General features: G+C 47.1%; 1 protein-coding gene and 1 long non-coding RNA gene across 3 annotated transcripts; one reads left to right on the forward strand and one right to left on the reverse strand.

Moving 5' to 3' along the window:
- Positions 1 to 3,931: 3,931 nt before the first annotated feature.
- LOC121660309 lies at positions 3,932 to 5,730 on the reverse strand. 2 transcript variants are annotated; one of them, XR_006014592.1, is made up of 2 exons: positions 5,122 to 5,730; positions 3,932 to 4,430 (listed from the first exon to the last, which is right to left on the reverse strand). It is a non-coding gene; the product is annotated as an uncharacterized LOC121660309 (long non-coding RNA). The 2 variants fall into 2 exon arrangements; XR_006014591.1 differs by having other exon boundaries at positions 5,018 to 5,730.
- A 45-nt stretch (positions 5,731 to 5,775) lies between these two features.
- GLRX3 (glutaredoxin 3) lies at positions 5,776 to 19,581 on the forward strand. Its single transcript, XM_042019599.1, has 11 exons — positions 5,776 to 5,910; positions 9,022 to 9,130; positions 11,278 to 11,352; positions 11,934 to 12,135; positions 14,230 to 14,402; positions 14,503 to 14,564; positions 16,181 to 16,238; positions 16,715 to 16,767; positions 17,536 to 17,575; positions 17,669 to 17,761; positions 19,329 to 19,581. Exons 1-11 carry the CDS (start codon positions 5,843 to 5,845, stop codon positions 19,377 to 19,379), a joined length of 984 nt encoding a protein of 327 aa, XP_041875533.1. The 5' UTR covers positions 5,776 to 5,842; the 3' UTR covers positions 19,380 to 19,581.
- Positions 19,582 to 21,130: the final 1,549 nt, after the last annotated feature.

Genomic DNA, 21,130 nt, shown 5'->3' on the forward strand with positions numbered 1-21,130 from the left:
CCCCGGGACCGCCCCGGCACCGCCCCTAGAACCGGGACCCGCCCCGGCACCGCCCCTAGAACCGGGACCCGCCCCGGCACCGCCCCTAGAACCGGGACCCGCCCCGGAACCGCCCCGGGACCGCCCCGGAACCGCCCCTAGAACCGGGACCCGCCCCGGAACCGCCCCGGGACCGCCCCGGGACCGCCCCTAGAACCGGGACCCGCCCCTAGAACCGGGACCCGCCCCGGGACCGCCCCTGGAGCCGCTCCCTGGATCCGCCTGGGAATCCGGCCCCGGTTCGGACGCGGACACACGGAGGAGGCATCGCAGCCTCTCCGCATCCATCGCGCAGCGCTGAGCCCGGCCCCGCCTGGATCGTGGAATACCCACACTTGGAAGGGACCCCAAAGCCCACCCAGTGCCAGCCCTGCCATGGGCAGGGACACCTCCCACTGTCCCAGGCTGCTCCCAGCCCCAATGTCCAGCCTGGCCTTGGGCACTGCCAGGGATCCAGGGGCAGCCCCAGCTGCTCTGGGCACCCTGTGCCAGGGCCTGCCCACCCTCCCAGGGAACAATTCCTGCCCAATCTCCCATCCAGCCCTGCCCTCTGGCACTGGGAAGCCATTCCCTGGGTCCTGTCCCTCCAGCCCTTGTCCCCAGTCCCTCTCCAGCTCTGTTCTCATCTCCTTCACACACTAGAAGGTCGCAATGAGGTCACCCTGGATCCTTTTCCAAGCTGAACAATCCCAACTATCCCAGCCTTTCTTCACAGGGAAGAAGCTCCATCCCTCTCTAATAAAACACTGCTGGTCTTCCCAGCTTTGCTGCATCAAGCACTTTTGCAGGGGAGAACACGGATTGTTCCTGGCATTCGTTCCTTCTGGAGCTTACTCTTCACTCGGGATCCAGTTGTACTTCTGGAGATGCTCTCTCACATTCCCTGGGCCCGAGGGTGTGTCACAAAAGATAATCCACACATTCTTCTGGTTTTTCTTTTGTCATTTAGCACTTGTCATGCCTGATAGCAGAATAACCAAAATCTGGGTAATCCAGTTTGCAGAACATCCCCAGTCACTGCAGAGCTGGAACCAAACCCAAATCCAGTCACATCAAATCAGATTTATTTAATTATTTCCAAGCCACCTTCCAATTCCCCCCCAGAGCCTGCTCACGTGTCCTGCCAGTACAGCTCTGTGGAACGCTTCCCAGCGCATATTCCCGGTTAGAACGGCGGGATGCACTACAAACCCCAGGCATTTTGTGCCACATCCATGTCAGTGTGCCAGCACTGGGATCCCGTCCTGCAGGTGCCAGCTGTGCGCCTGGCTGATGCTGACGTGGATACGCCTCCAGATTTCCAGTTCAAGGGATGCACTTTGTCTTCTCCAGGTGAGCCCTGACTCTCGCCAGGATGGGAACAGGGATGTGCTGTGGCTGGCAGAGGGAGCTTGTTGCCCTCCAGGCCATCAACTGGACTTTCCTAATTTTTATCTGACATATTTTGCCCTGGATTTGCAGAGAAATTCCTTTGTACCACCCCAAAATCCCATTTTTAGCTTTGGTGTTGTATCCTGAGAAAGTGAGGACTCCCAAGTCTCATTCTCCTCTCAGCTTTTCCCCCTTTTTCTGCACCCTTTCTCTGCTGTTAACTTCCTCATTTCACAGAGATCCAGGTGATTTAAAAGGAGAGGAACTTCTCAGAATTGTTTGGGTTGGAAGGAACCTCTTGAGACGCTCAAGCCCAAGCCCTTGCTGAAGCAGGATTGTGTCCCAAGGGGAAACTCCTCTTCCAAGGATGGAGATCCCACACCCTGCTCCAGAGTTTGGCCACCCCCACAGAATAAAACTTGTCTGCCTGTGTTCTGTGTACCCTGAATAAAAGGATTTAGGAGCCACAAACTCCTCACAGCTTCCCCACATTCCCTGGCACTCCTTGCTGAGCGCTGGGAGTCAGCCTTGGGATTTACAACATTAATTACATTTATTACAATTACATTACATTAATTATAATTACAAACCTGTTTGTTCTCTTTTTTGGGGCCAAAGCTGAATGAGGTCTTTAGAATTTCACCCAGGCCGTCCATTTTACTATTTTCCAGAGGAAAATATCCATATTTCCATGTTTTCCCAGTAAAACTCCCCAGTATTTTGTTCTATTCCATGTGTACAGCTCAGGAAAACTGGTGACCTGCCAGAACCCTTTCCCACTGCTCTTCACTAAATTTTTTTAAAAAATTAATTTATTTTCTTCATTTTGTTTTTAAATTTAATTAATATTTATATTATTTAATTAATATTTATATTATTTAATTTAATATCAATTCTACTTTGATATCAGAATAATAATATCAGAATAAAAAAAGGACATAGCCACATAAGAAAAAGCTTGCTTGGTGTATTCTGAAGTTATTATTTTTTATTTTACACTGCAATAAATACTATTTCTGAGTCAAAACAGAGCTTGGATATATCCTGAATACTCAGCAACTTCCAGCTACTTCCAACTGCAATTCCAGTCTCTTTCCTGTTCTGTCTTTGTCTATAATATTAACAGCACTAAGCACTAGTAACTTTTCTGCCACGCATGAAATTGTGGGATCAGGGACTGGCTAGAACAGGAATTAGGTTAAAACATCGATATTTCAGGGAATTCCCAGCTGGAATGTAACAAACTAACCCTGTGTCCATAGGGAGCGTGCTTTCAGTCCTCCAGCTGGGCACTAAAAGGTGGGAATTAGCACACGTAAAGGCACCACAGGATTCGTTGGCAAACCCACTGGAAAACAGCTGTGGGATTTGGGAGCAGTCAGCAGCACCCACCCAGCCTCTTCCCTCAGGGGTTTTTCACCCCGATCTGGGCTCCACATCCACCTCCTTGGAGCTCCAGGTGAGCAGGGGATCACCTGGCATGTGCCAGGTTAATTTGTCCCACTGCCTGTTCAATCCCGAGTCCTTGAAGCTTCCCTGGGACGCTCCTGCCAAGGCTCCATATGGGATCCCAGAAATACGGCCAGATGGGAGGCAGATTTAGCTCTCGCACGTCTCCGTGGGGCTATCCATTTGGAACAGCAATGCTCGTCTCTCCCTTCCCAAGGAACCTGGAAAAGGTCTCGTGAACCTCTTTCAAGGCTGAGGGTTTGATTTATGGGGCAGAGCTGGAGTTGACATCGGCCACGGAAGGAAGAGATTTATTTCCAAGGGTTCCATCTGTCCCACGCCTCATTCCCAGCGCGGAGCCATGGCACTGAGCCTTGGCCGACAGCACGGAGGGGCTCAGCCCTCCATCCCATAATACCTGGAGCCAGACCCTTGGGATTCCCTCTGCTGAATTCCTCCACAGCCAAAATCCAGCTCCATTTGTTGGGAACTCATCAGGAATGGCACCGAAACACAGCAAAAAGATCCCGAACCCAAGAGCGAATCCATCCGCGGCAGCAGGAATTCCAGCCTTTTCCATGGAAGCCTGGCTTCAATACAGTGGGGATGTCCACAGCAAGGATGAATCTGGTGGAGAACTCCAAAGGCAAAAGGATTTCCCACTGGAAAACAGATTTTTTTTGTGGAATTCCCTCACTAAAGGCACAGCTCGCTGTCTGCTCCTCCCAGCCAGGTGTTTCCCATGTTGTTCCATGTGGGATTTTATTTGATAACGAGCTGGAATATAAAATAAAACTGGGCAGTTGGTAGTAATAATTGGCAATTGGTAATTGGCAATAAACTGTGGGACTCATTGGTAACACAAGAATTCAGGATTGAAACAAAATTATTTTCTTCAAAACAAATATCTTATGGGGGAAAAAACCCACGGTTTTTCCTCGCTTTGTGAGAGAGGAACAATAATTTTTAAAAGCTCCAAAACTCAGCTAAACAGGGGATAAAACCCCAAACATGCTTTTCCTAAAAGCTGGAATTTCTGATTATTTCACTGGGTTTCTGTCAGGTTAAAATGTCAGAGAAAAAAACAGAATTAGACTTTATTTTCTCCACTCACACAATTTATATCAACTAGAATGTGTTTATGGAAATGTATAGTTTTACATCTTTTTCTTTGTTTTCTTCAGAAGTGTTTTAGTCTATAGGAAAAGACAGTAAATGGAGATGTTAATATCTTACTTTGCATTAATTTGCTTTTGGAGAATTCAGATAAAACATCGTTGATTAATGTGTCAAAACTGTACATGAAATTAATCTGAACAGTAAAATTTCAGGCTGTTTCACGACCATCTTTTTAACAGCACAGAGATCAGAGTGTTTTGGATTAATTTTTTGTCTGTTTCTGCATCAGGAGGATTATTGGACAGACCAAAATAAAGTATTTGCTGTTCTTATCCACACTGCCATTCCCAGCACCAGCGTAATCCTGGTTCCAGATTTATGGGCAGCGAGCTCCGGGGCTGAGGATCTCATTTCACCTTGACAACATCTCGGGTTCTTTTCCATGGAATATCCTGGCAAACACAAAGGAAAACGGGAATTTGTCATCCTGAGCAGCAGCCTGAAGTTCCAGAGGGTCAATAGCTCCGAGAGCTGATGGACATCAGTGACCAGTGGAGTCCCACAGGGGCTGTACTGGGACCAGTGACACTGAGGACACACGAGGGGACTGAGGCACCGCTGGCACCTCGGTAGGTGACACCAGGCTGGGGGTGCAGTGACCACTCTGAAGGACAGGATGACATCCAGGGGGACCTGGACAAGCTCCAGAAGTGCCCTGGAGCCAGGCTGGGAGAGCTGGGAATGTTCAGCCTGGAGAGGAGAAGGCTCCAGGGAGAGCTCAGAGCTCCTTGCAGGGCCTAAAGGGGCTCCAGGAGAGCTGGAGAGGGACTGGGGACAAGGCATGGAGGGACAGGACCCAGGGAATGGCTTCCCAGTGCCAGAGGGCAGGGCTGGATGGGAGATTGGGAAGGAATTGTTCCCTGGGAGGGTGGGCAGGCCCTGGCACAGGGTGCCCAGAGCAGCTGGGGCTGCCCCTGGATCCCTGGCAGTGTTATCCCAAACAGGCTCTTTTCCCGGTGTGGAGGAGCCCGATCCCCACACAGAGTTACGGGATTTATTTCCAGCTCTGCACACAGGGGGGACTGGGTGGCAGATCCCAAAGCCAGCGCAGACTCCAAAACTTGTCACTGTTTATACATTCACCGAACCAGGGCGCTAACGTTCACTGGCTGCAAGCTACACAGGTCCCTGATTAATTAGCGTTCTGTCTCCTCGTTAATGGTTCTCTGGCTTCTCAGGCTGGTTCCCAGTGTTCCTCTGCTTTTGGGTCGCAGGTTTCTTGGGTTCGGTCGCCATCTGCTCCTTCTGGATTTCTTCTTTCCCAGTGGGAGCTGACCCAGCACAGCTGGCCAGTTCTTTTTATCAGGTTCTTCCTTATCCTGGCAGTTGTGCCGTATGTCCTTGTGGCCTGTACATCCTGCCTCCCCTGTGCCCACCATCAGCGGGAATCACTGGGAATCCTCCTCCCAAGCTTTGTTGTCCTGCCCTTGGGCCGGGACCGTTGGAACACGCCCTGAACAAGGCAATCCCGCATGTGCCATTCCAACAGCTGGAAACCACTGAGAGGTCACCTCAACGATCAGACCTGGATTAAACCGCCTTTCTCGCTGGCTGGCAAGGACGGACGAGGCCAGAAGAGCCTTTGTGAGGCGGAGGTCACTCACACCGGGCACGTTCCGGAGACTCGGCCCGGCCCGGCCCGGAGCACCGCGGCCCACGTGACACGGGCGGCACGTGTCACCGGCGGGGCCACGTGACGCGGGCGGAAAGCGCGTGACCGGGGCGGACGCACGTGACCCCGGCAGCGCCACGTGACCGCCTCCCGGTGACACCGCGTGCGCCGCGTCCCTCCCTCAGCCGGGCCATGGCGGGCGCGGTGGCGGCCGCGGGCTCCGCAGAGCAGTTCCAGCAGCTGCTGCAGCGCCCGGACAGGTCAGGGGGGACGGCGGGGGGGTCCCGTTCCTCTGTCCTTCCCCGGGGGGTCCCATCCCTGCGGTGCCATCCCCGGCTGCCGTCACAGCGGTGTCATCCGGGGGTCCCCTCCGTGGGTGCCATCCCCGGCTCCCATCCCTGCGGTGCCCTCCCGGGTTTCCGTCCCGAGGTCACCTCCGTGGGTGCCCTCCCCGGCTCCCGTCCCTCGGTGCCCTCCCCGGTTCCCGTCTCTCCGTGCCCTCCCCGGTTCCCATCCTTGCGGAGCCATCCTGGGGTCCCCTCCATGGGTGCCGGCCCGGTGTCCCCTCCGTGGGTGCCATCCCGGGTTCCCATCCCTGCGGTGCCATCCTGGGTTCCCATCCCTGCGGTGCCATTCCCGGTGTCCCCTCCGTGGGTGCCATTCCCGGTGTCCCATCCCTGCGGTGCCCTCCCGGTGTCCCATCCCTGCGGTGCCCTCCCCGGTTCCCGTCTCTCCGTGCCCTCCCCGGTTCCCATCCCGGGTCCGCTCCCGGGTCCCCTCCCGGCGCAGCTCGGGAGGGGCCGGTGCTGCCGCCCACTCGGTGAAAGCTGCACGGGGAAGATTAAAAAAGCCCCAGATGGGAATGAAGCGAGCCCCGAACTGCGCAAGGGCTCGGCTTCGGCTCGGGGCTTCCCAGCGCTGGATTCCCCTGGAGCAGCAGCCGGAGGTGCCGCCGGCAGCAGCTCCTGCCGCAGGGAGATTGGGGCCGAAAGGGCGAATTGGCTGGAAAATGCTATAAAGCAGAGCTGCCCTGCGAGCTGCGACTGTTCGTCCTCTGGTCTCGGACACTTCAGTGGGAGCAGCAGCGTTCGGCTGTTCATTGACACGGAAGTGGCTCTGGATTATTCATCTCCTGCCCATCTCCTCATTAGTCTGGTTTTGTGCTCTAATGATTAATGACAGGGCTCTACTTTTCTGTAATCCCAGCCTGGTTTAGGCTGGGAGGGAGCTGAAACTCATCCAGAGACTCCTTCCACCATCCCAGGGTGCTCCAAGCCCTGTCCAACCTGGCCTGGAACAATTCCAGTGTTTTTATTCCAGTATTCCATGTGCACGTTTAACTGTGGGAGCTGCAGTAACCACCTCTGTAATTAGAGATTTACAGGTGTTTTACTGATTAAAAGTGCGGTGGAACCACCAGCATCACATTCGTAGAGACAGCAGGAGGAAACGTTGTTAAATGATGGTTCTGGGAAAAAGAAACAAAATTTCTTCCAAACTTGCTGCAGGACTTCCACTTTCCCTCCTGGAATTGTCCTTCAGCTGCATTATTCTGTAGCGATGTTACAGAGGAAACTCCCGTGGCCAAATGAAAGTGGCCTCAGGAACAAACACAGTATTTTAAGGTGATTTTAAAAAACCCCCACCAGTAATTTTCTCATTGCCTCTGTCCACAGAACATGATTTGGCTTTCTCTCTAAAGGAACTGATTCTTTTATCCATGTTCTTGGACCCGAGATGAGTTGATAGTTCTGATAACTCTTCCTCTGCTCCCTTTGGAAACAGCATTTCTAATTACACTTTAATTTCATAGGATTTCTTGTTTCAGAAAATTAAGTTTTCTTGCATCGAGTTATCAGTAAGTTTGTGTTGTAGAATAAGGGTAAATTTTAATATTTAAAGAGGAAATTGGGGATTTGTCTTAACCTTTTTGTTCCTCTGCTGTTTAATAGTGGAGCTTTTTTTTTTAACCTTGGTTGAATGCAGGGAATGCTTTGTTTAGAATTGCTTATATGCTTCATTTTGCTAACTCTTTAATTTTTCCCTTCTTAATGTTTTCAATTCCTCTGGCTGTTTTTAAGGCTAAATTGAAGTGCTCAGAGGGCAGTTCAGTTGCAAAATTTGGATTGTTCTGTGGATGAATTAAAAAAAAACCCAAAAAACAAAACAACTCCAAAACCCATGGTGGAAATGAATTTAAAATACGTTCTTCATGAAGATAAAAATTAAATGTACTGCAGCTGGACGTTGGTAAGGAAGGACCAGGCTCTGGTGGGATGAGGATTAAATGATGCTGTGATGATTCATCCTCTGCTTGTCCTGAGTTCCATCCCAGTGGCCAGGTGTGTCCTGCTGTGGGCACTGAGTTAAACTGAGGACTTGGGGAAAAAAGAAAAGTTGTTCTGTTGTTTTTCTGCCAGAATTTTCTAGAATGTCATTGGAAAACCCATTTTATGAATTTGAGAGCAGTCAGGGTGTGTGGTCAGGTCACACAGGCAGTAACTGCTCCAGTTATGCTGCCCACAATTTGTAATTTACAATGAACTTCCATTATTTAGGAATAAAGGACGTTGAGTGGCTGCTGTGCGATGGGTGACTTGATTTCTCTGTTTTTCTAAGTAAATTAACATTGGTACATTGTAACTTTAATTCTTTATTCCCATTCTCTGGTGGGTTTGACCTCTGCAAACGTGGAAAACAGAATTGAAAATTCCAATATCTTGTCTCTGTTGTCATCCCAGGCTGTTTAATCCCAGGGGAGCTGGTACAGTGTGATGGGATTTCTGCTCACACCTGTGACTCCTCCCCTTTAAATGCTGTGTAGAGCCAATCCCACCCATCCCAGAAAACCTGGGATAAGAAGCTGGAGCTAATGAAAGCAGAAAAGTAACATCCCAGTGTGACGTGTTTTGCGTTGCATTGCCTCAGCAGTGCTGGCTGGGTTTGGAATGTTTCCTGGGAAGGGAAGAGTCCTGGTTACACTCATCAGGTGTCTTTTATCTCAGGAAGGTGGTGGGGGTGGGTTTTTTATGGAGTCCCCATCCCTGGAGGTGTCCAGGGAAGGCCTGGAGATGGCACTCAGTGCTGTGGGCTGGGGACAGGGTGGGGATGGGGCACAGGCTGGACTCGGCGATCCTGGAGGCCTTTCCAGCCTCAGGGATTCCGTGATCCTCTTTATTTTTGCTTGGGGCAGTTTTCACCCCAGGGGTGCCGTTGTCTCCCCCCGGGGTGCCGTTGTCTCCCCCAGGGGTGCCGTTGTCTCCCCCCGGGGTGCCGTTGTCTCACCCAGGGGTGCCGTTGTCTCCCCCGGGGTGCCGTTGTCTCCCCCCGGGGTGCTGTTGTCTCATCCCGGGGTGCTGTTGTCTCCCCAGGTCCCTGGTGGTTGTGCACTTCTGGGCGCCGTGGGCTCCGCAGTGCGCGCAGATGAACGAGGTGATGGCAGCGCTGGCCCAGGAGCACAGCCAGGTCACCTTCGTCCAGGTGAGGGCACAGCAGCGCCCTGGGGACAGGGAACAGCCTGGGGGGAAGGAAAATATCCCAGAACAGGGGGGAGGTTCCTCTTGGAGTGCCTGTATGGCCCCACGGTTCAAATGCCCCCTCACATCTGTTATCCCAGAGGTGCTGCTGCCGTCATGGATGGGCTCACACAGGGAATCCTGGAATGCTTTGGGTGGGAAGGGACCCTAAAGCCCACCCAGTGCCAGCCCTGCTGTGGGCAGGGACACCTTCCACTGTCCCAGGCTGCTCAACCTTGGAGATGTTACTGGATCTCAGGATTCCAAGAGGTTTCCTGTGGCACTAAAATGACCCTTCAGGAAGGTGAGAGGAAGGTGAATTCAGCCCCTGCAATGTTGTCACTCGGCTTTGTGAGACCCTCTGCCCATCCCGCTGAGATCCAGGGGCAAGGAAAAAAGAATTCACTCACCCACATGCTGTTGGTTTTAAACCAAATTTCTCTCCTTAATGAGGCACTTGTGGGATGATGAGGGCCGAGAGTAATGGAGCAGCCAGCTCTGTGTGAGTATTTTAAATTGATTTCTTACAGCCTTTAGGTTGTGTGTGGGTTTTTTTTTTTTTTTTAATGATTCCTCTCAGTTGGTATTTGTAAAACAGGGCAGAATTATTTTGATGGTATTTTATGACTTAGAGCTTCAAAAGACTAATTTTCAACATACTGGAAATTCAAGATGCTTAAATTTATCTAGAGTTTAGTAGCTGTTAGTCAGCCCAACAAAGTCTGAGGTCTCTCAGTTGCCTTTTTATTATTCATATATTATTTATTTATGACCTTTATTATTCAGCTGTAATTTATTTTTTAATAACAAGGTTCCAAAGTCATCCAGGGCTGTAAAACCAAGATAGTGGCACATCCTTCCCCCCACTCTTCTCCCAGTATTGACTGGTGTTCTTGCTTGGAGGAAATAAGCTGCTGAAAATTCTTGTGTGAATTTTATTGATTTATTTTTGGGGGGAGGAGCTCCTCAAGAGGAATATATTTGATTTTGGCAGTTCCTTGTGGGATTTTTGTATTCCAGAATATCCAGCCTGTCTTTGAATTGGCAGGAACCTGTTACCTCCTCAGATGTTTGGTTGAAATGAGTGTGTTTATATCCCACAACATATGAAAACAACGTTTTGGGAAGCTGTGCCAATAAGAGCAAGTTCCTGAAATATAAAATTAAATCTGTTCTGTGTGAACCCCACCAGGGTGGAGCATAAGTATCCAAGCAGGAAATTTTACTGGGAAAGAAAATGAGTGTTAGAGGTGGAAGTCATCATTGGCCCCTGGAAAAAGAATCAATAATAGGAGTTACCTCTTCCCTTTCAATTATAAATAAGCTTTCAGTTCAATTTCAGTTGAATGTAAGCTTTCATTTTATAGCTGTAGTTTCTCAGTTGGTTCTGTTGGAGGGGTGATTTACAGGAGGAGGCTTGGGCTCAGTTTTGATGCTCCTGGTTTGCCTCTGTAATTAGTGGGTTCATTAAGAGCCCGTGTAGCTGGGGCAACTCAAAATCGGAGCCAACGAAGATAAATTTTCATAGCAAATCCCTACACGTTGAAACTGGGAGCAATAATCCCAAGGTGGGCACTCAGCAGCCTTGCAGGAGTTAAAAATCAAGTTCAGCAGCCATCAGCTGAAGGAACACCTCCTTTTTCCTGCCTAATTTGCAGGAGGCTGCAGGTGTCAGGGGTGATGTAGGGCCCCCCAAAGAGCAGTGGAGCAAACAGCCAGGACTGCTGGGGGCACAGAGGAACCTCTGTGATGCTGACATAACTGGGGGCAGTGATTTATGGATTCCAATATAGCAGGAGCTGCATAGGATTGAGAATTTACTAGGTCAGTAGTGCACCAAAAATTTTATTCGCAGCCTCCGGGCGTCTTTTGAAATGTGCAACAAAATAAAAACCTCTGAACCTGTTTTGACACCGTGGAGGTTCAGTGGGTGCCACGCCAGCCCAGAGAGTCTCATTTAAATGCAAATGTCTCCCAAACTTCAGCAGCAGCACATCCTGTTTAAATGTATAAAATGCTGAGGAAAACATTCCAGACAGGATTGACACCCACAGTGAAACTTTAAAGAAGATTATGAAAATAATCTGGGGGTTTTTTTTGTTTGGTTTTTAGCTGGAAGCTGAGGCTGTGCCTGAAGTGTCTGAAAAATATGAAATTAGTTCTGTTCCAACGTTCTTGTTCTTTAAGGTAAGAGGCAGTGGATTTAAGAGGAAATGAATTTAAGAGAAAATGGATTTAAGAGAAAATGGAATCCATGTGGACTCTAAATATTAATACTTTTGTAATACTCTACCAGAGCCTTAAGAACTTTCTCAGTGAGGAAACACTTCTGTAACTGATTGAAGTCTATCCAGTGGAACCTAAAAATGGAGATAGAAGTGGTTTTTGCACTTTACATGAAATATTTCAGGGCTTCCTTAATTGTTTCAGGATTCATACATAGTTTTTATTTTAGTTGTACTTGGGTCGAAAAATTTACACCACTGTTTCTTTGTGTTGTAGTTGGGAAAAAACCCCAAGTAAATACAGTAATAATAGAAATAATGGAAATAGAAATAACAATTGTGTTTGGCTGCTATCTGCCTGTGATGATAACACTGATCATATTTTCTCTGATAAGTACTTCCAGAGGCAAATTTGCTGCCGTTAAAAGGCTGCGAGCCTGGGAATAGGCACGCTCCCCGAAAACCTGGGCCTGCCAGGGTGGGTTTGCTGTGGTTGCAGTGCAGTGCAGGCTGTGGGCTGAAGGCTGGGGCTTTTCCCTGCAGAATTCCCAGAAGGTGGACAGGCTGGACGGGGCCCACGCGCCGGAGCTGACGCAGAAGGTCCAGCGGCACGCGGCCGGCACTGCCCCCGTGCCCGGCTCCGGGGGCTCTGCCAAGGAGGAGCTCCATGCCCGCCTCAGGAAGCTCATCAACGCTGCCCCCTGCATGCTCTTCATGAAAGGCTCTCCCAAAGAACCCCGCTGTGGTGAGGATTTCCTAGAATTTCTGGCCGCTTTGGCAGCGTTTTCCCCGTTGGCTCCATCTTGGGGGACGCGTCCCCACAGGGCCGTGCTCCCCCGGTGTCCGTGGAAGCGTTGCCATGGTGGTCAAGGCAGCTGCAGGGCTGCTGTTGCAATAGTTCAGTCGTGGGAATGAACTCATGGATTAGGGGCTTTCCAAGGAAAATGGGATGGGTGATGTTATCCCTGGACTGGGGCGCTTTCCTGGTGGAGCTCAGTGTTTGTTCGTGGCATGGACAGGGCTTGGAAGCGGCCTGGGCTGCTGGGAGCTGGCCCTGCCCGTGGTGGAACGGGATTGCATTTCAAGGTCCCTTCCCACCCAAAGCATTCCACAATTCCCTGTGTTTCTGCTACAGAGGAAATGCTTAAAGGTGAAGATAATTTGGACTTTTATCTATTTTGATGCAAGTAAGACTTGCTGGGGCCCTTAGTTCAGTCAGCAAGTGGAGGGGACCTTATCCAGGGGGCATTTGGGGATTTCAGTGCAGTTTTGGGCATTTCTTCCTTGGAAAAGGCAGCTGAGCAGAGCATGGAATAAGGCCTGGGCCCTGGCTGACACTTGTGTGTGGTTCCTGCAGGTGTTGTGCTGTATCAGTGCATTTTTTTGGTCATACTGGGATTTATTTGGTAGTTCTTGTTTATTTGTTTCATCAATACTCTCATTTATCGAGGGTGTTTTTGCTGCTGTGGAATCTCTGATCACCCAGACCTCACTTCAGCCATTTTTTCAGCAATTGAATTATTCCTTGCCAGCCACTCCTGCAGAAATCCCACCCAGCTCTTTTGTTGTGGAAGTGTTGGGACACTTTATTCCAAGTGAACCCACCCAATCCACCCTCCTGTTTTGCATGGAATTGCCTACAGCTAAAATAAAGCTGTTTTTTCCCCCTCCCCAGTTCCTGGCAGCAGGAATGAGTTCAGATACTGGAATAACCAGCAGCACTGAGCCTGGAGGTGTTTGCTGATGAACTCCCAGGTGATGGGGAATTTCAGGATCCTCTTTCTCTCCAGGCTCCACATGAACTCCACACTGCAGCAGGAAAGGAAGGAAAAGCAACTTAAAAATGCTGCTGTTCCACCCTTAAGTTAACTGCAGTAAAAATCCGTATTTCAAACCCTAACAGCTGACACCAGATGTGGCTCTGTGCTGCCACTTCCATTCTTTCCCCATTTAAACCTTGGGTTTTTATTCCTGTATTAAAGCCTTTAAGCATTGTCTCCCTCTCTCTCTGTTTTATTCAATATTTGTGTAAAGGTTTTCATTTGCACAGCATTTGGTGGAATTCTTTGAGGGAATTGGAAGGATTGCAGAGGTGTTTGAATGCAAACCAGGCCAAGCTGGCAAAGATAGAAAACCTTGTTATTATATTGATTTAGGGGCAAATTCTCCTGGATCCTCTCTGCAAACAATGTGATTATGTTGTCTGGGAGGTGTAGAAAGATGACTCTAAATTCAATAATATTAAAATTTTCATAGCTACAACTCTTTACAAATAATGTGACAATTTTCCTGGGGAAAAAGATGCTTAGTTACAAAAAGGAAGAAACTTTCCTCCTCAGGTTGGCCACTTGTAAACACATAAAATCTGGTTGTAAAATCAGAATATTCAGTGCTTAATATCCTGCTGAGAGTGTTGCTATGAAAATCTGTCAGAAAGGAAAACAAAACATGGTGTGAAGGTGTCACAGGGGTAGTAAAATAGCATTAAATACTCAGGAGAACATAAAAAATTCAAAAAATAAAAAGGAATTTGCCTCTTAGGTGAAGTAGGGAAGGATGCTCCTAAAGTAAAACAGTAGAAAATACTATAAAAGTCAAGTTTTTAAGCTAAACTAGTGAGAACAGCAATAAATAAATAAACAGTAATAAATACCTGAACAGCAATAAATGGGTTTTGCCCTTTTACGTTGTTTGAGGCCGTTGATAAGGGAAAGAATAACGAGCAGAGCTCTTTGGAGCCTGCTGGGGAGCACAGGGGCGTTCCCAGGCGGGCGGGTGAGCAGAGGCGCGAGGGAGCCGCTGCGTCCCGGTCCCGCTGAGCTCCCGTTTGGCTGCGCAGGGTTCAGCAGGCAGCTGGTGGAGATCCTGAGCCAGCACGGCGTCGCCTTCAGCAGCTTCGATGTTTTCTCCGACGAGGAGGTCCGGCAGGGGCTCAAAACCTTCTCCAACTGGCCCACCTACCCTCAGCTCTACGTGGCTGGGGAGCTCATCGGGGGCCTGGACATCGTCAAGGTGACAGTCTGGGCTTTTCTCACCCTTTTGGGTTGCCGGAAATGTCGTCTTCTCGCTTCTTCCATCTCACTTGTTGGTTTTTCCTCCCTAATTCCCCCAGGAACTCGAGGCATCTGGAGAGCTGGACACGATCTGCCCAAAGGCCCAGAAGCTGGAGGACAGGTGGGTAAATTACAGCAATTTTTGAGGTTTTTTCTGTGTTTGTTCATATAGGGGGAAACCTCTATAAATTCCTACTTTATCAGAAGTGCCTCCAGAATTTATTTATGTACAGAACTCGTGCAGTTACTGATGCCTTTTCCTCGTCTTAAAATCAAGAGTCGTACACGGTTAGAAGGGGAAAAGGGATTTTACCTTGGTATTTATTTTAAGGATCCTTAGGTGCACACGTCCAGGTCATATGCATTGAGATGCACCCCGCCGAGTGTGTGTGTCCCCCAACATTGGGTATATCATTAGAGGTGTTACTAATTAGCAGATCTATCAAAGATTCCCCAATGAGAGGCTGGAGTGAGCCCCCCTCCCCAAGGAGCCTTCCCCTGGATGGTTCTATCTCAGGTTACAGAATGTGTTCTGGAGAGGACCTTGGGCTCTGGGGCACACTGATCCCTGGCTACGAAGCTTCTGAGATGTTGAGTCTCTCAGCTTGACAAACAAGCCCAAGAATGCAGGCACAAAGCACTGAGAATACAGAAGTTGTAAAAAGGTATAACAGGGGTATAAAAGAAAAGGCAAAAATCTTCATGGCATCATGTTCAATGTTTTCTGGGGTTTATACACTGAATATAAACTGTTCTGGCCCAAGAATCTCTGCCTATATTTGTGGTTTAATTTTTATTTATAGCAAGAATATATCTATTTACATATTTACATATCTCTATTTTTCTATATATGTTATCTATATATATATAGATGGAAATACAGATATAGATTCCTTCTTGTGTTCTTTTAAGAACTTACTCTTTAAAAATAACTGGGAAAATCATCTTTTTAAGCTTTTACCAGCTTTATTTGCCACAGACGTCCCAATTCTGGTGTCACTGGAGGGATTCCCTGCCTGGTTCTTCTCCCTGCTCAGTGCAGTGGAGAAATAATTTAATAAATCCCATTAAAAAATGGTGATAGATAATAATCCCAGCACTCCAAATTCTATGGATTTATTAATTCCTTCCAAATTTGTCCTCTGGCTTGGGTTACTTTACATTTAAATTGTTTCACTGAGGGCATAAACCCAAGTAATGCCTTTTGCAGAGATTAAATTGAAGGTAAAGATGAGACTGGCTCAGTGTGGCCTTTAAAAACTTCTTTTTTTAAAGCCTTTTAGCCCATTTCTGTGCTTTTTAAGGAGTTTCTCTAGGAATTAAACACTTTTTGGACAGTTCTTGATGGAAGTTTGCAAACTTGCCCAAGCAGCAACTCCATTTAGACAGGGTTCCTTGCTTGGCACAATCTTTTTAGGGAGAGAAGGCAACAGGAAATGCCCTTTGCTTGCTGAAGGGTTTTAATAGGTTAAAATTGTTCATGAAATGTGTTTTTAAGGAGCAGCAGCACCTCTGGCCCAGCTTGGTGAAGCTTTAATGACATTTTTAACCAGCCTAGTCCATGGGAGATGGATTCCTGCTGGGAATGGGATTCTCTATAAGGTCCCTCCCAACCCATCCCAGCCTGGAATTCTTGGAGTTTTATCACTTTTATTTTTCCTTTCCACTTCTGCATTTTGTTTTCCTCTCAGAACAAAGTGTGGGGTGATAACCAAGCTGTTTTATGTCTTTCTGTAGGCTTAAATCCTTGATAAACAAAGCTCCTGTGATGCTCTTCATGAAGGGAAGCAAACAGGTAATGGGCAGTGTTACAGAATATATTGAATTTTTGCCTTGTTTTTCCTTAATTCAAACCAGTGCTGCCAGAAACTTCTTATTTGGTGCTTCTATAAACCACAGAACAGTCCCTGGTTTTTATGACTGCTGAATATTCACTATCTAAAAATTGCTGGGTGTTTTTTGTCCTTCTGTGAAGAGCTGGCAGTGGATGTTAATTATTAATTATTAAATATTAATTATTAATTAATCGGAATTGGGAGCTGCTGCACTTGTTTATTAGCTGTAGTTTATTATCGTGGTGAATACAGGGCAGTGATGCCTCAAAATAAAGCACATTTATTCCCTAAATCCATAAAGGGCAGGAGGTGAAGGATGAAGAAGAGATGAAGGAGTGGCTGATCCAGCAATAAACTGGGAATTGCTGTAGTGTGGCTGGAATTCCATGGATTAAATAAAGCAGAGACATTTTAACATGGGTGCTTTACATTTTAGGTGGCAAAATGTGGCTTCAGCAAGCAAATCATAGAAATCATGAATAACACTGGGTAGGTAACTGGGCTTGACTGAGTTTGGGCTTAAAAACTGCATTTTATAAACCAAGAGTTTAGAAAATATGAGTGGCATCGTTCCCCAAGCGTAAGTTTCTATTTTTAAAGAGGATTTGAAGCAGTTGAGGGCTTTTCTGAGAATTTTAATGGGGTTTTTTTTGAGATTGTGAGGGGTTTTTTGAGAATTTTGAGGGTTCTTTCAAGAATTTTAAGGGGGTTCTTTTGAGGAGACCTTGAGAATTCTGAGGGGTTTTATTAGAATTCTGAGATTTTTTGAGGGCTTTTTGAAAACTTTGGAACATTTTTTCTGAGAATTTGGAAGGGATTTTTTGAAGAATTTTAAATGATTTTTCAAGAATTTTGGGGTCTCTTTGTGGGAGTTTGAGGGGTTTTGAGCATTTTTTTTGAGAATTTGGAGGGCTTTTACTCTAACTTTGAGAGATTTTTGAGGGCTTTTTGAAAACTTTTGAGCAATTTTTGTGAGAATTTTGAGAGTTTCTTTGAGGATTTTGAGGGGGTTTGACTTTTACAACCTGTGAGGTTTTTATTAGAATTTTGAGGGATTCTTGAGGGTTCTTGAGGATTTTGAGGGTTTTTTAAGAACTTTGACGGGGTTTTTTGAATTTTGAGGTGTTTTCTGACTATTTTAAAGTGGGGTTTTTGAGAATTTTGAGGCGTTTCTTTGCAAATTTTGAGGGATTTGGGGTTTTTCGAGCATTTCTTCACAACTCCAGGGTGAATAATGAATGTTTTCCCTTTCCCCAGCGTGGATTACGAGACATTTGACATCCTGGAGGACGAGGAGGTAACAGAACCTCTCCATCCCTGCGGATTCATTTCCCTGCTGCCTTTTCCAGAGCTGAAATTCCCCATTCCCAATTCCCATGATTTTTTTTAGGTGCGACAAGGCCTCAAATCCTTTTCCAACTGGCCCACGTACCCCCAGCTGTACGTGAAGGGGGAGCTGGTTGGGGGGCTGGACATTGTGAAGGTAGGAGTTGGATTGATCTGCAATAAAATGTCCATTTCTGGGAATTTTTCTGCCTGTCTCTCACAGAATTCCTGCAAATCCTGACCCTGGATGCTTTTCCAGGGAAAGGAGCTTTAAATCTCCAGTCAGTGACTGGGAAAAGCCCATTTTTACCCCTTTTTTTGCACTTTTCTCTTCCTTAATTTCGCTCCTGATGTTGCTCTTTCCCAGCCAGGTGGGTGGGGCTTTTCCCAGCAGACATTCCTGGGAGAAAGGAAACCTCATTGGAGTTGTTGGAGCAGCCCCAGAGTTCCCAAATCCTCCTGAGCCCATTCCTGCCTCGATGGTTTGGAGCCAATTCCTCAGACTCTGGGACTCCTGGGAAGGCTCAATCAATAAACCTCATTTCATTCAAAAAATACTGGTGCTACTTAAATCATAGATATTCATTTGATTTATTTAGGAAGTGTAAGGATTGCTTCAATTACATAGATTAATTTTATTTATATAGATTAATTTTAATTCAGTTATATAGATTGATTTTATTTCTATAGATTATTTTACTTATATAGATTAATTTTATTTATTTAACAAGTGTAGGGATAGCTTTGATTATAGGGATTAATTTTATTTATAAAGATTAATTTTACTTAAACTATGTAGATTAATTTTATTTCTATAGATTAACTTCACTTAAAGTATATAGATTAGTTCTGTTTATTTAACAAGTGTAGGGATTGCTTCAATTATATAAATTAATATTGCTTAAGTTATATAGATTAATTTATATTAATTTTATTTATTTAAGAAGTGTGGGGGTTAAATAAATAAAATTAATCTCTATAATTTAAGAAGCGTGGGGGCTTTTTCAGTGCTCAGGAAGAGGAGTCTTGGGCATTGTGAGATGCTGTAAAATCCTTTTCTCACTGGTATTTAAATGGAATTTCTCTGTTTGCATCCTTGGGCTGTTTTAATTCACACTGACTTGTATGGGAGGGTGAATGTGGTTTAAATTTCATTTTTTAATGCAGCGTAAAAATGCAGAGAGTTGTTTCTCCTGAGATGTGGGAAAAGGAGAATATTCCATGTTGGTTTCCCAGTGTTTCTGGGTGTTCTTCACAAGTTACCAGCCCTGTAATTTGAATTTCAGTCTCCAGGATCACTGGGCAGGCACCTCCTGCTCAGAATCCCGAGGACATTTTATTGTCTTGTTGGGTTTAATGGGAGGGAGGAACAAAATCCATCCATGGGTGGCGTTTTCTCCTTTGGGGGAGGCCTTTTGGGTGCTGGAAAGTTTGGTGGGTGCCTGAAATACGGAGTTACACCTGGGAGGAGCTCCAGGCTGGTACCAACCAGTGCTTCCCACGTGTGTTTGTCCCTTAAACATTTTGTCCCTTTTACTAAATGCACCCAAACCAGAATTTAAATACAAAACAAACCTCAGTGTGTTGGCCAAGAGGGACCCCTAGTGAGGCATCAATGCATTCCCTGCCTGCCAGGGAGTGTTCCCTTATCCACCAGCATTCCCTGGTGGAATCCCATTGGATAATCCCAAAAAGTCCATAACTGCCACGTTTCTGTCTTTCAGGAGCTGAAGGAAAGTGGGGAATTGCTGCCTGTGCTGAAGGGAGAGAATTAATGGGAAGGACATCAGTGGGAAGAGAAATCCCTGGAACAACATCCAGTTAGAGATTCTCCTGGAGCCACAGACAGCTTCAGCCCTGAGGAGCATCAGGAGTGAAAATAGACAGGAAATGATCAATATTCTGTGTATTTTACCTGTATGAGAAGAAGTTTCACTGGAGACACAAAAAGGTCAATTAAAATTCGGTGCTCCAGGATTTTGGGTGTTGGGACTTCATTATTTGCACCCCTGTCCACCCCAGAATTATTTAAGGCTAAATTGCACCTTGGGTTTTTTGGGCTCATTAAGGGAATATTAACGGAGCATCGTCATTTCCTGCCCCTCTTAATTGTTTCCATGGCTAGTGAACAAGAAAAGCACTTCTGAAAGCTTCAGCCAGCGCAGCTCTCGGGAGCTTTCAATGAGCTGCAGCTCTGGCCTCGGCGGCCTCGTCAGTGGGTGCAGTAATTGCTGCTTTGGGCTGTTCAGCCTGTCTGAGCAGGGCTTTGGGAATGTTTACGTGGTGGTGCAAGTGCAGCCAGCAGTGCTGGTGAATCCTCAGGGATCCTTCAGGGACTTGGAAGGGTTTTCTGGCCTGATCCAGGGACCCTTCACTCCCGGATCCAGGGGATTTTATTTGGGTTCAGTCGTGGTTTCAGCACCTGAGTCTGGGTTAATTCCAAGGCCAGAAACTCCTGGAAGGAGTTGATCCTTGTTAGGAGGGGCCAGGACTGACTTTTCCAAGTGTGCCTGGAAAAAGAGGCCTGAGCGAGGTGCAGACCTTTAGGCAGCAGCTTTAGGAGGTTTGGGGAGCAAATCTGGGGCTTTGTTCTTTAAATTCTAAATATGATCCAAGTCTTAAAGCCTGAACCAAAACTGGTGCTGAGGCTTATCCCAGCCTGGGAAAGGTTGGTTGCAGGGAAGCAGGTTCTACATGTGTCAGAGGATTCCTGGTGATGGATATTTAATTTTCTAGGATTAGTTTTAGTAATTGCTATCAAATACATATTATAACTTTAAACCCAATTTTAATTGCTCTAAAAAAAAAATATCCTTGTCATGAAAACAAGCCTTAATTAATCCTCTTAAGTGAATTGCAAATGCATTCAGGTAGTTGTCAGTAGGAAAAAAATAATTTATTATAGCAAAGCGTAGCATCCCTGTGGTGAAATTAGGAGTTAGAAGCTTTAATTAAATCCTAAATACCAAATGCTATTTAGTTTTCCTTCAGAATTCAGTGTAGTGGAATTTGGTTGGGGTTTATGGAGTCCTGTTAATGGATTTACAGACGTGCAGCAGAGCAGCAGGGAATAACAGTTGATTCCTGATAATTTATGTTTTTATTTACTCCAATATTGGATACTGGGAGGAAATTCCTGGCTGTGAGGGTGGGCAGGCCCTGGCACAGGGTGCCCAGAGCAGCTGGGGCTGCCCCTGGATCCCTGGCAGTGCCCAAGGCCAGGCTGGATGAGGCTTGGAGCAGCCTGGGATAAATTTCTACAGGAAGAGGTTTTCCCACTGCCTCTGGCAGGGATTGGAGCAGCAGGAAGATCAGTTTGGCTGAAAGGGGCAGTGGGGTGTGGTTTGCTGGCACCTCTGGTGGGGTGATGAGGAGATTTGTGGGCTGAGGGATGCTGAGGTGGGAATTCCGTGCTTGGTCCCTGTTCCAGGGCAGGAGCTGCTTCTCCTCTCGCCTTTCCAGGTGTCCTTGGCTCCTGCCAATCCTTGGAGCTCTCCCAGTCCCTGCCCGTGGCCCAGCCCTGCAG

The sequence above is a fragment of the Corvus kubaryi genome, unplaced genomic scaffold (genome assembly GCF_017639235.1).
Source record: "Corvus kubaryi isolate FWS band 111438036 unplaced genomic scaffold, C.kubaryi_AGA036_p1.0 138, whole genome shotgun sequence".
Taxonomy (NCBI): domain Eukaryota; kingdom Metazoa; phylum Chordata; class Aves; order Passeriformes; family Corvidae; genus Corvus; species Corvus kubaryi.